General features: G+C 46.2%; 1 protein-coding gene across 1 annotated transcript in view; it reads right to left on the bottom strand.

Moving 5' to 3' along the window:
• Positions 1–428: 428 nt before the first annotated feature.
• The window catches only part of LOC125046144, a 31,185-nt gene continuing 19,202 nt past the window's right edge, over positions 429–12,411 (bottom strand). The window contains exons 18-26 of the mRNA XM_047643806.1: positions 8,527–8,722; positions 8,026–8,223; positions 4,151–4,263; positions 3,726–3,824; positions 3,445–3,579; positions 2,981–3,124; positions 2,453–2,571; positions 1,602–1,844; positions 429–1,021 (exon numbers count right to left, since the gene is read on the bottom strand). Coding sequence (XP_047499762.1) covers positions 799–1,021; positions 1,602–1,844; positions 2,453–2,571; positions 2,981–3,124; positions 3,445–3,579; positions 3,726–3,824; positions 4,151–4,263; positions 8,026–8,223; positions 8,527–8,722 — 1,470 coding nt within the window. The 3' untranslated portion in view covers positions 429–798. The remainder of the gene's footprint in view (positions 1,022–1,601; positions 1,845–2,452; positions 2,572–2,980; positions 3,125–3,444; positions 3,580–3,725; positions 3,825–4,150; positions 4,264–8,025; positions 8,224–8,526; positions 8,723–12,411) is intronic.

Here is a 12,411-nt window from a genome sequence, read left to right as displayed (position 1 = left end):
CTCCCCTTGATAGTTTGTTAGTATATAAGTGTTTGATTGTAATAAAGGAGCGACTCACATTCATTCATGCAATATAAGCCGCATGCATGATTGCTATTCAGCCAATTCTTCAAGATCTCGAATGAATGGCAATTGTTTATCTAAAATAATTACGAGGTTTCTTTCTCGTGAAATCTCAACTAATCGGTAAATTGTATGTTACTGTATAATGAGACGATAATAGTATAGTTTCTGTCACTATCTTCTATTTTTTTTCTCCTTTCGTAGTAGACTGACAGCTAATTAAAGTAACAATAAACCTGAAGTCATAAAAAAAAAAAAGTTTTCCACTTATATCAACGTAAATGTGATCGAAACATGAAAAACTAAAAGCAAAAATCTGGTGACCCAAAATTAGACCGAAGGATGGAAATACAGCCGAATAAAATTTTTATTTTTATTTTTTTCCAGTTTTTAGGCAAAGAACAAAAACAACTTAAAAGTACCACATCACACGTCTTAAATATATTTCAACAATAACAAACACTTAATAAAACATATAGATACTGATAATACAAAAATACATATATGCATGACGTATCTATAATTAAAAGACTAGATTTAGTAACAATTAAAAGGAGAGACTTGGCGCTCGAATGTCACTAATACATTACTCTATACATCATGGGTATAGATATAACCAAAAAATAACAAGGGAGCTCGCGAAAAGCAAGATTCGAAATCCTTAAGGTTTATGGTTAACAGCTGAAGACAGCAAGACGATTCTTCGCATCCCACGAAAATCCTTCTGCAGAGTCCCTAGTGGTTGGCCGGGCACGATGGCTGGCCCTGGGAATCCACACCGCCGCGGAAGAGGGCCTCCAGCACCACGGAAGGTTCCTCTGGGAAGTTCTTTTTCTCGAGGTCCTGGCAGGAACTTCCTCCCGCGTTTAGTCGCTGGACGACCCTGCCGTTGACCCAAGATGACCACACGTCCAGGGTGACTTTCCCAGGGGCGTGCAGATCCCCCTCTTTCCAGAACCTTATTGGGGAAGAAAAATATTTGAGCACATTCTCACGTTCACGTATTTATTTTTTGTTTCCAGTGGAAGCAACAAGTTTAACAGCAACAGGACTTCTATTGTTCTCATATAGGAAGTCGACTTATTGAATATCAAAATACTAATGTAGGTGTTTCCACTGGCGTGTTAAGACATGCCACTTACCATTACACCTTCTCCCTACACTGTTTACATGGAGATAAAGATTAATGTGGTGAACAAGAAATACATGATTATGCCAAAGGCCCTTTCGCCACACTGCCTCTTCAAGGAATATAATACAAAAAGGTAAAGAGGCGTGTATATATATACTCTGATCTTCCCTGACACTGGTCACATGTCCTGCAGGAACCATCTCTTTACTGAAGAGAAATTTCTTGAATATTTGGACACCAAGCCAGCCATTTCTTTTATAAGGAATAGATGCCTCAGAGTAACATCTCCATCTCATGTATTACCTATTCTAAAGCAGCAACGCAGTATGAAGGCCTTTTATAGAATCATGTATTAATTCATTCTTCTCTTGACTATTTTGCTCACATATCATTTAGCGCATCTCACCTGTGAATACCCTTCTGCGAGAAACGAACCACAATGCCGTCCTGCTTGATAACGTAAAGATTAAGTTCTCCAGAAGGAAGGGTGTAGAACCGGGCCTCTACGGGTTCTTCTACCGCTACCTCTTGAACGAAATAAAACTGCGGCTTGGCTCTCAAAGCTGTAAGGCGGTCAAACTGGCCGCTCTGAACGACTGTTCCATAATGTCCAAGAGCCTGGGTCCCATCCCCGTCAAACCAGTCCATTCTGGAATCAAAATTATTTTTGAAAAAATATTGAAACATATGCAAGCATGTGTGTTTGTAGACACAGATGTCGAGTCTCATACCAAAACAAATGAGTGAATGAATATCAAAAATCGACATAAAAGCTGATATTTGTGAATGTCGAAATTAATAAATTTCTAATATTTTATCAATAAATACTAGAAAGAAAGGAAGTAGATGCAAAGCATTCCAGTCTTGGTAGTACTTAGTAAAACGTATGTAAGCACATATCAAAACAAGCGACGGAAAAATGTATTAAAATCAATAAAAAAACAGACATTTATTTGTCTGTCAAGAAACGGGTGTTATTTTTTTTTTTTTTTTTTTTTTTTTTATGCATGGCGCAATGTTTAACGCTGCAGGAATGCAAGTCGGGCACAAGTTGAATCTTTTCATTGTTAGGACCAACTAGTCCTGACTGTTGCCAGATTAAGGGAATCCACAAGCCCCAGAAAGCAGTATTGGTGATCCCCCAACGTGATAGTTGAGGTATTTGGTCCCCCATCCCACACATTCAGAATTCATTCAGAATTCAACGAGAATGACACATATATAGAATAATTTAAATCGTCAGCCGATCTTTCTTACCTGTATATGTGCACCTGTCCCTGTTGGTCCCCTCTGAAGGCCCCAGAGACCACAACAAGGAACAGATCACTCAAGTGGGACGTCATTTCTACCCACTTCACATCATCCATGTTTATAACCTGAAAAGGTACATTACACATTTACTTCCACAGTACAAAATACAATCCAGATATGTAAAATAAAGATACAGTTTCAACATTTAAAAAATTCGAGAAAACGAAGTGATTAACTGATTATTTTAAATTATCTGCCGCGTCAACAGCTAAGGTATATAGCGGCGAACACATTGTTGGATTGAAATGTTCAAATATTTAAAATTTAAAAAATCTGTCAATAAATGTCTTCTAAATATAAGTAACAATAAATAATCAAAACAAATATGCTCTAAATGTATAAGATTACATAAATATTTTGCTCTAAATGTATAAAATTACATAAATATTATGCTCTAAATGTATAAAATTACAAATATTGTGCATATAAAATCCATATTTTCTCAATATCAGTCGAAAATATTGAAATGCGGACCTGGAGTAGAGAGAAAGTGTCCTCTTCGGCATCGTAGCGCCACAACATGAAGGACCCCATGTGTTCATGAGAGTCGCCTTGATCAGCCACCCCTAAGAAGATGGTGCTGGTGCCACTAGGATCCATGTGCTCTACTACTGACGCCTGGGAGGGAAAATGAATCAATATGAATAGGAAATGGTTGGATAATTGGTACTAATGACATGATATATAGCTTTATGATGATATTACTGATTACCCCCTATCATAAACATTGGGTCATATCCATGGATGTCCAAAAGTTCAAGATTTGTTTAGACAGTTAAATAACGATGTGTAAACTGGAAATATTCGATGTTAAGGAAACCCTAGGAGAAAATAACACTCAATTAGGAAATGTCTGTAAGAGACCATTATATCGTGTTAAAATTGGATAAGGAAATGATGAGGAATAAAGCTTAAATGAGGATAATTTGAAGACCTACCTTGACTGGGTTGAAGGCAGTGGTCAGCCGTTGTAGCTCCCGGAAATGGCCTGGCGAGTGTTCACAGGTTATCAGAACTTCATTTCCCCTTGCTGGAACAATGATTAAACAGGGCTTCTCGCGTAGCATCACCATCTGTTTAAGTTACGAATGAAATGGAGAAACCAAAAGACAGAAGTAGAAGTATCGGTAATCTTTAAAACTATTACTCTCAAAGAGAAGCAAGCCTGTATCTTACAGATTATTATCATAGATGACCATATCGTCCTAGAGCATAATACCTGCACATCAGCTGCTCCAGGAGTGGACACACTAGACGTCCAGCGGGCCCCTCCCGCTGTGATGTTCCAGATTAGCACCTCATTGTCACTTGTTACTTTCTGAGATGGCCAATGAAGAAACCATTTAAAACAAGTCAGAAGATTTAAAAGATTAATAACCTGAAAATGGATGCATGTGTATATATAAAGTATAAAGGAGAGACTGAAGAAGACAAAGAAAAATAAAGCACCATTCAGTTACCCATACTTCTTATTAAATGGTCCTCAGTTCTTCAGGCTTGATCAAGCTTCTTTGTACACTTTTCTCCCTCTTGTAATCTTTACACGGAAACTTGGTGAAAATTTATAGACAAGACAGAGTTTAAAAACTGATTAACAAATAACTAGTTCCTGTCTTAACTTTTTTTTTTCTTATTTTTACATACCGTGCCATCATCTGAGGAAACATCCAAGCAGACATGTCCTGTCACAACAAACTCTTCTCCATGGCTTGTGTAACCCACTGCATTTTTGGTACAGACTCCACCTAAATTCATATCTGATTGGAGAGAGGAGAAATTTCTTTAGAATGATGTAGAATAACGGTTCTTCAATACAAAGATGTACAGCACATAACTAGTTCTGCATTTAGAATTGTTGCAATACAGCAATAGTAACATACACAGCTGCATTGAGAACAATGATATTTAGGAAATAGGTTGTAAACAGATCAAAACCTTAGATCCAGATATCTCACTGAATGGACATAACCATAACCTAGGGACCTCACCACTGCAGATCTAATCACCCGGCCAATTAAAGTGAACTAGTGTTATTGTTTTTCCTTTTATGCTTCAGGTGTGGGCTGACAGGTGTGACTGCCTGGCACTGGGGATGCACGCCCTTCCCTGCCTGCCCCCTATAGAACCAGCACCGACCGCGAGTGGCCAGCGCGGCCCTTCCAACCCAACCCGCGGCCAGGGTGTCCTGTGTCACGTCACTAGCCGCAGTAATACCCATAATGTTAGAGGATATAACAGCATAAAGTACAGATTGCCTAATGAAACTTTTCACATGTGGGTAAATGTACAATCAAATTCATATCATGGAATATGCGTCGTATCAAGCCTAGGGTGAATGATCTAGAGTTTTATATTCATAAATAAAATATTAAGCTTTTTTGCGTGCAAGAACCTTTTGCAATTCCTGCCAAAATAAAAAAGGTACTTTCAATCAAGGGATATTATTCATGCATATATACAGCCAAGATTGGATTGTTGACACATGTGAAGGTAACATTGCCACTTAAATTAGTTTAAAAAATCTGAGACACTGACGTTCAATTTCATCATTTAAAAATTCAGATTGCCTCTGGGTATTTTCCACTCTATAATGTATATGCCTGATACCCAATTTTCATAACCAAGGCACGTTATGCATGGGTGACCTGAATGCAAGGCCACCTATACTTTGGAAACAATCAACGTATTAGTAATAAGGAAGAATTCATCAGTAGTAGATCACTTCCAGTATATGACACAGATTACGTATATGGCAAAAATCTAGTTCATGGTAACTTCTCACTGGTACGAATGTGAGTTAGTGACCACTTTGCAATCCGAACAGACAACAATGTAGACAGCAACTCGGCCCCTGTCTACTAGGCTTAGGATAATTAACCAAGGCATGGGTCTATGACTGGTATAACACCTATGAAATAACGGTTGAAAATTTCTCTCAGGCTCTAATTACAGTTGTCAGTGACTCTTCTAACGCGTGTTCACGCAAACTCCTGAAGAAAAGTGCCCCCAAGACCCCAATGCACCGAGGTGGATCAATGACCCAATTCTGGCCAAGGAACACAAATGGGTTCAAAGAGCTTGCTAAATATTATAAAGATAATTTGACATCACAGAATCTCATTTAAAGTCAACAAAGAATTCAAAGAATGAAAAAGTTTGATCTGTAGTAAACACTGGGAACAATTCTTACAAAGGATCAATTTAACTTCTGTAGCTGACATAGGAGAAAAATGAACTGGCTGACAACACCATTTTCAGTCCATAAGTACAGGCTAATATGCTGCTAGAGCAGTGGACCGATTATTCACAGTTGAACTCGCTTCCACAAGAAATTGTACAAAATGAGGCCATGAGGATCATTCTTAGTGCCCCTAGAACAATGAGGATTCTGTATGAGAACAAAACTTAATTTGTTTAAGAAAGAATATTATACATAAATACCACATTTGGTGTCAAATCAATTAGAGAACTTCCCTATTGTAAAGAGTTCACAAGACACCCGAAACATAGAATAGTGAAATGATAATACCGATTCATACTCCGATCCACGGCTACAAGTAACATGTAAACACTTATCTCAGGGATGACCAGGGATCGATTCGATGCTTTGATCTCTGCGCTCCACTTCACTGACCACAAGGGGAAGCAAGATGCAGAGGATCGGCTGTGAAAGCTGCAACAAGTGCTCGATGTCCTGGATGATGGTCTTTGTCCCGAACATGATCACCACCATCATGGCCCTTCAAGGGACATCCTCATGCCCTGCAGTACAATCCAAGCAAGCAGGCAAGGCAGGGCCTGAAGGTCTACAAGCTCTGCTCATCCAACGGTCCAAAGGCAGAGTATATGGTGGCCCTCAAGTTCTACATGGTTCAAAATCACAGGGAATTCTCCGTTGGCTGAAAAGCCTTCATCGACCTGATGTAGAATGCTGAGCTGCTCAACAAAGAATATGAGTAGCACACTGACAACTGGTATTCCTCCCTGATTCTCTTCAACTGCAGGCGAGCCAGAGACACCATCTGGAATAATCTGCCTTTAGTGGGTAAATAAGCTTCTGGTCACGATGCTTTCCACCTACTTTCCAATTTCTTATGACGAGATAAAAGGTGTCGACCTCTCAAGATCAGTTGGCACAGTCGTATCCAGCAGCCAGAAAGACCAAGTGGTACAAGTTCTTGTATCTGCTGGATATGACAGTTGACAACGGCGGGAAAATCAAGCAGGCAGACTTCAAGAGGGAGTAGGTAAGGGGGATGCTATAGAAAGGTGGACGCTCTGGTTCGTTCTGACGTGTTCAGGAGGAGGAAGCCCAACAGACGCACATGCCGGGGGAGACTATTCATGCATAGGAGGCGATGTGCACACTACTGGAAGACCTAATACCAAAGGAAGGTGACCAGGGTCTTGTGCAACAAAGATACCCATCCATGCTACACTCTCAGGAGGTGCCTCCAACAGAAGAGCCACTTCAAGGGCAATAAGAACTACCTGGTCGTAGGTCAGGACCAGTGAGCTCCTGAGGGCGAGTTTGGGGAAGAAGGCTTGGAGGAAATATTGGGCCACCATGATGCAGGTCCCCAGTGACGGTCACGAAGGAGTCAAAGCCCCTCCCCGATAGCACAAAGCATGAGAATTACTGCTGAATGCACCACGTGACGCACAGGAGAACGTGACCTCGAAGAAGCACGCGACTACGAACTAAAGACATGTGTGATATGTAGCACTGGAGACCCATGAATGATATCATGCCTTTTTTTTTATCATGCATACTTTAGATGCTTGCTGTACATGTTTGTAGTTCAAGCTCTTTTCTGTAATAATGTATTTATAGGTGTGATGCCTTCAGGGAGGCCCCTCAAGTACTTTCAGTTTCCCGCTCGGGGAATGTCTCGTGAAGACATTTGGATCTAACTGAGGGCCACCTGGCTGACCTCTGCATCACCTTTTAAATGAAATTAGTGAGATGATTGATAGGCCCTCTTAGACGATTGGCCTCAGCAGATCAACGCGAGTCAGCCCTGTAGGTGTTTAATCATCTATGGTACCTAGGGTAGGTAGCTGATACTCCCAATTATGTTTAAAAGCTGGTCCTCGCCTTCAATCACGAGGGTAGTGCAAAAGAGAGGAAGCCAGGTCAAGACTAGTCATGTGGTAAGGTGGTCGCTCACATACCTTAAGGAGTGTATTTGTTGTGCTGTTGTGTTGTGTTGCGTTGTGCTTGTGACCAGTGAATAAATGTAACAGCAGAAATATTCTTTAGGACAACGCTACCATCGTAACAAGTTCAGCTGGAACCTCACCTTTAGCAGAGGTTCCCTACAGTGCTAATAAAAGCAAAGGTGGACATCCTTATCAATAATGTACAAACTAATGAATGAAAATAAACAGTGTGGTTGTAGATGAAAATGCATTTTCTTTCCGACTTGCAAGATGGTCTAACTTGTACAACTGGCCAGAAAAAGGGGTATTATTGCACTTGCAAACTAAATGCTACAATTCTAACTTCATCTACTCACTTGTATCCTCATAACGACCATCTTCGAGGAGCTTGAAGATCTTGGTGCTGCCCAAGGACGTTATGAGTGCGAGGTATTCCGTGGTGTTGCTCGAGGTGCGCCCTTGCAGGAGGGGGTCCATGATGAGGGGCACCATTCTCACCAGGGGTTCCTGAAACTCCTGCACTCTCCTCCATCCCCAGAATTCGTTCGCTTGGCCTACGATGCCATTCAATGAGAAATGCAGTATGAAAACAGGGTTTACGATGCAAACAGGTACGAGGCATACAACATACAACTCTTACGATTCTTGCAAATGATCAGGTCAAATAAATAGGGACAATAATGGGAACAGCTCCTCTAAAATCTTTGTCTTTCATTGAATTGCTCAGGAATGTTCAAGAAAATCTTTCTTATAAAAAAAAAAAAAAAAAAAATGGTAAATAAAAATCAAGTATTTACGGCACTTTGTCAAGGTTCAACACCCAGCACATGTTCACGTCTATCTCGACCTTAACGCACCTTCCAGAACATGGTGATTGATGCGAGATATATTATAAGTATATTCATAAGGCAGGACGAGTTCCGACACGTCTGGAGGAGAAGCTATCAGGGCCAAGACGCCATCGAGAGTCTTGTAAAGGCTAAGGTCCTGGAAGGTCACCCCGCCCTGGAAAGAGACCTGACCGCTCACCACGTTCTCTCGGTCAAGCCGGACCTGCGGAGGGAGAGGCGGAATATGTGAGAAAACGACGGAAGGAAAGGAGGCAAAAGGAGTATTAGAGGGAGGAAGAGAGGAGGGAAGGGAGGGAGGGAGGGAGGAAGGGAGGGAGGGAGGGAGGGAGGGAGGGAGGAAGAGAAGGAGGGAGGAAGAGAGGAGGGAAGGAAGGGAGGGAGGAAGAGAGGGAGGAAGAGAGGAGGGGAGGGAGGAAGAGAGGAGGGAAGGGAGGAAGAGAGGAGGGAAGGGAGGAAGAGAGGAAGAGAGGAGGGAAGAGAGGGAGGGAGGAAGAGAGGAGGGAAGAGAGGGAGGGAGGAAGAGAGGAGGGAAGAGAGGTAGGGAGGAAGAGAGGAGGGAAGGGAGGGAGGTAGGGAGGAAGAGAGGAGGGAAGGGAGGGAGGTAGGGAGGAAGAGAAGAGGGAAGGGAGGGAGGTAGGGAGGAAGAGAGGAGGGGAGGGAGGGAGGGGGGGAGGAAGAGAGGAGGGAAGGGAGAGAAGGGAGGTAGGGAGGAAGAGAGGAGGGAAGGGAGAGAAGGGAGGGAGGGAGGAAGAGAGGAGGGAAGGGAGAGAAGGGAGGTAGGGAGGAAGAGAGGAGGGAAGGGAGAGAAGGGAGGTAGGGAGGAAGAGAGGAGGGAAGGGAGAGAAGGGAGGTAGGGAGGAAGAGAGGAAGAGAGGAGGGAGGGAGGGAGGAAGAGAGGAGGGGAGGGAGGGAGGGAGGAGGAAGGGAGGAGGGAGGGAGGGAGGGAGGAGGAAGAGAGGAGGGAGGGGAGGGAGGGAGGAGGAAGAGAGGAGGGAAGGGAGGGAGGGAGGGAGGAAGAGAGGAGGGCAGGGAGGGAGGGAGGAAGAGAGGAGGGAAGGGAGGGAGGGAGGAAGAGAGGAGGGAAGGGAGGGAGGGAGGAAGAGAGGAGGGACGGGAGGGAGGGAGGGAAGAAGAGAGGAGGGACGGGAGGGAGGGAGGGAGGAAGAGAGGAGGGACGGGAGGGAGGGAGGGAGGAAGAGAGGAGGGAAGGGAGGGAGGGAGGAAGAGAGGAGGGCAGGGAGGGAGGGAGGAAGGGAGGGAGGGAGGAAGAGAGGAAGGGAGGGAGGGAGGGAGGGAGGGAGGAAGAGAGGAGGGAAGGGAGGGAGGGAGGGAGGAGGGAAGGGAAGAAGGGAAGGGAGGGAAGGGAGGGAGGGAGGGAGGAAGAGAGGAGGGACGGGAGGGAGGGAGGGAGGGAGGAAGAGAGGAGGGACGGGAGGGAGGGAGGGAGGGAGGAAGAGAGGAGGGAAGGGAGGGAGGGAGGAAGGAAGAGAGGAGGGAAGGGAGGGAGGGAGGAAGGAAGAGAGGAGGGAAGGGAGGGAGGGAGGGAGGGAGGAAGAGAGGAGGGAAGGGAGGGAGGGAGGAAGAGAGGAGGGAAGGGAGGAAGAGAGGAGGGAAGGGAGGGAGGGAGGAAGAGAGGAGGGAAGGGAGGGAGGGAGGAAGGAAGAGAGGTGGAAAGGGAGGGAGGGAGGGAGGGAGGAAGAGAGGAGGGAAGGGAGGGAGGGAGGAAGAGAGGAGGGAAGGGAGGAAGGAGGGAGGGAGGGAGGAGGGAGGATAGGAGGGAAAGGGGGGGAGGGAGGGAGGGAGGATAATAGGAGAGGATGGGAAGGGAGGGAGGTGAGGAAAAAGAGGAGGAGGGAGGAGAAGGGAGGAGGGTAGGTGAAGAGAAAGGAGGGAGCGAGGGAGGATGAAGGAGGGATGGGAGGAAGAGGATGAAAGGGGAGGGAGGGAGGATGAATAGGAGGTGGGAGGGAGTGATAAAAAGGAGGGAGGAGGGCGATGAAGGGAAGGGAGGGAGGGCGGATAAAAAGGAGGGAGGGTGTTGGTAGGAATAAAAAGGAGCGGAGGCGAGGAGGATAGGAAGGAGAGAGGATGATGAAAGAGGGAGTGATGTAGGATGATGAACGGAGGGAGGTAGAGGAGGATGAAGGAGGGAGGAGGGTGATGAAAGGATGGGAGGGAACGGGCTGGTGAAAGGAGGGTAGGCGAGGAGGATTAAAGGAGGGGAGGGAAGGGGGAGGATGGACAAGGAGGAGGGAGGGAGGATGAAGGGACTGGGAGGGAGGGAGGATTTGACCAAGGAGGAGGGAGTGGATTAAAAGGATGGATTAAGAGGGAGGGGAGATGAAGAGGAGATGATAGTGGTAGGGGGAGAGGCATGATTAAAGTAGGATTGGAGGGAGGATGAAAGGAGGGAGGCGAGGGAGGATGAATGAGAGGGAGGATGGAAGGGATAAAAAGGAGGGAGGAGGGAGGTATAAAAGGAGGAGGGAAGGGAGGATGATGGGATTCGGGGACGGAGGGATGATGAAAAGGAGGGTGGGAGGGTGGATAAAAGGAGGGAGGAGGGTTGGATGAACAGGACGGATGGAGGGAGATAAATGGGGAGGGAGGGAGGGAGGAGGAAGGAGGGAAGGGAGGAGATGTTAAGGAGGGAGGGAGGGAGGATAAAAGGAGGGAGGGAGGGAGGATGAAAGGAGGGAGGGAGGGAGGATGAAAGGAGGGAGGGAGGGAGGATTGAAAGGAGGGAGGGAGGGAGGATAAAAGGAGGGAGGGAGGGATGATGAAAGGAGGGAGGGAGGGATGATGAAAGGAGGGAGGGAGGGAGGATAAAAGGAGGGAGGGAGGGAGGATAAAAGGAGGGAGGGAGGGAGGATGAAAGGAGGGAGGGAGGGAGGATGAAAGGAGGGAGGGAGGTAGGATAAAAGGAGGGAGGGAGGGAGGATAAAAGGAGGGAGGGAGGGAGGAAGAGGAGGGAGAGAGGGAGGATGAAAGGAGGGAGGGAGGGAGGATGAAAGGAGGGAGGGAGGGAGGATAAAAGGAGGGAGGGAGGGAGGATAAAAGGAGGGAGGGAGGGAGGAAGAGGAGGGAGAGAGGGAGGATGAAAGGAGGGAGGGAGGGAGGATGAAAGGAGGGAGGGAGGGAGGATGAAAGGAGGGAGGGAGGGAGGATAAAAGGAGGGAGGGAGGGAGGATAAAAGGAGGGAGGGAGGGAGGATGAAGGGAGGGAGGGAGGGATGATGAAAGGAGGGAGGGAGGGAGGATGAAAGGAGGGAGGGAGGGAGGATGAAAGGAGGGAGGGAGGGAGGATGAAAGGAGGGAGGGAGGGAGGATGAAAGGAGGGAGGGAGGGAGGATGAAAGGAGGGAGGGAGGGAGGATGAAGGGAGGGAGGGAGGGATGATGAAAGGAGGGAGGGAGGGAGGATGAAAGGAGGGAGGGAGGGAGGATAAAAGGAGGGAGGGAGGGAGGATAAAAGGAGGGAGGGAGGGAGGATGAAAGGAGGGAGGGAGGGAGGATAAAAGGAGGGAGGGAGGGATGATGAAAGGAGGGAGGGAGGGAGGATAAAAGGAGGGAGGGAGGGATGATGAAAGGAGGGAGGGAGGGAGGATGAAAGGAGGGAGGGAGGGAGGATAAAAGGAGGGAGGGAGGCAGGTTGAAAGGGAGGTAGGATGAAAGGAGGGAGGGAGGGAAGGACGAGGTGGCCAGATTGCGACAAAGCGAGGAAGGGAGGGATGCGAGGTGCGGGCCTTTAAGCAAGTTTGCAAAATTATCTACAAATGAATACCCAAGTGAATCCTGTCGCTGATGATCGCATTAAGTAAAAGATTCCTCCACAAGACAAACTTTACACATCAAGAACACAATATTTAGTACATTTCCTTTAACCTTCTCTCG

Source organism: Penaeus chinensis, chromosome 38 (genome assembly GCF_019202785.1).
Source record: "Penaeus chinensis breed Huanghai No. 1 chromosome 38, ASM1920278v2, whole genome shotgun sequence".
Lineage (NCBI taxonomy): Eukaryota > Metazoa > Arthropoda > Malacostraca > Decapoda > Penaeidae > Penaeus > Penaeus chinensis.
The sequence above is the reverse complement of the archived record's forward strand: the minus strand, read 5'-3'. Positions and strand labels throughout refer to the sequence as shown.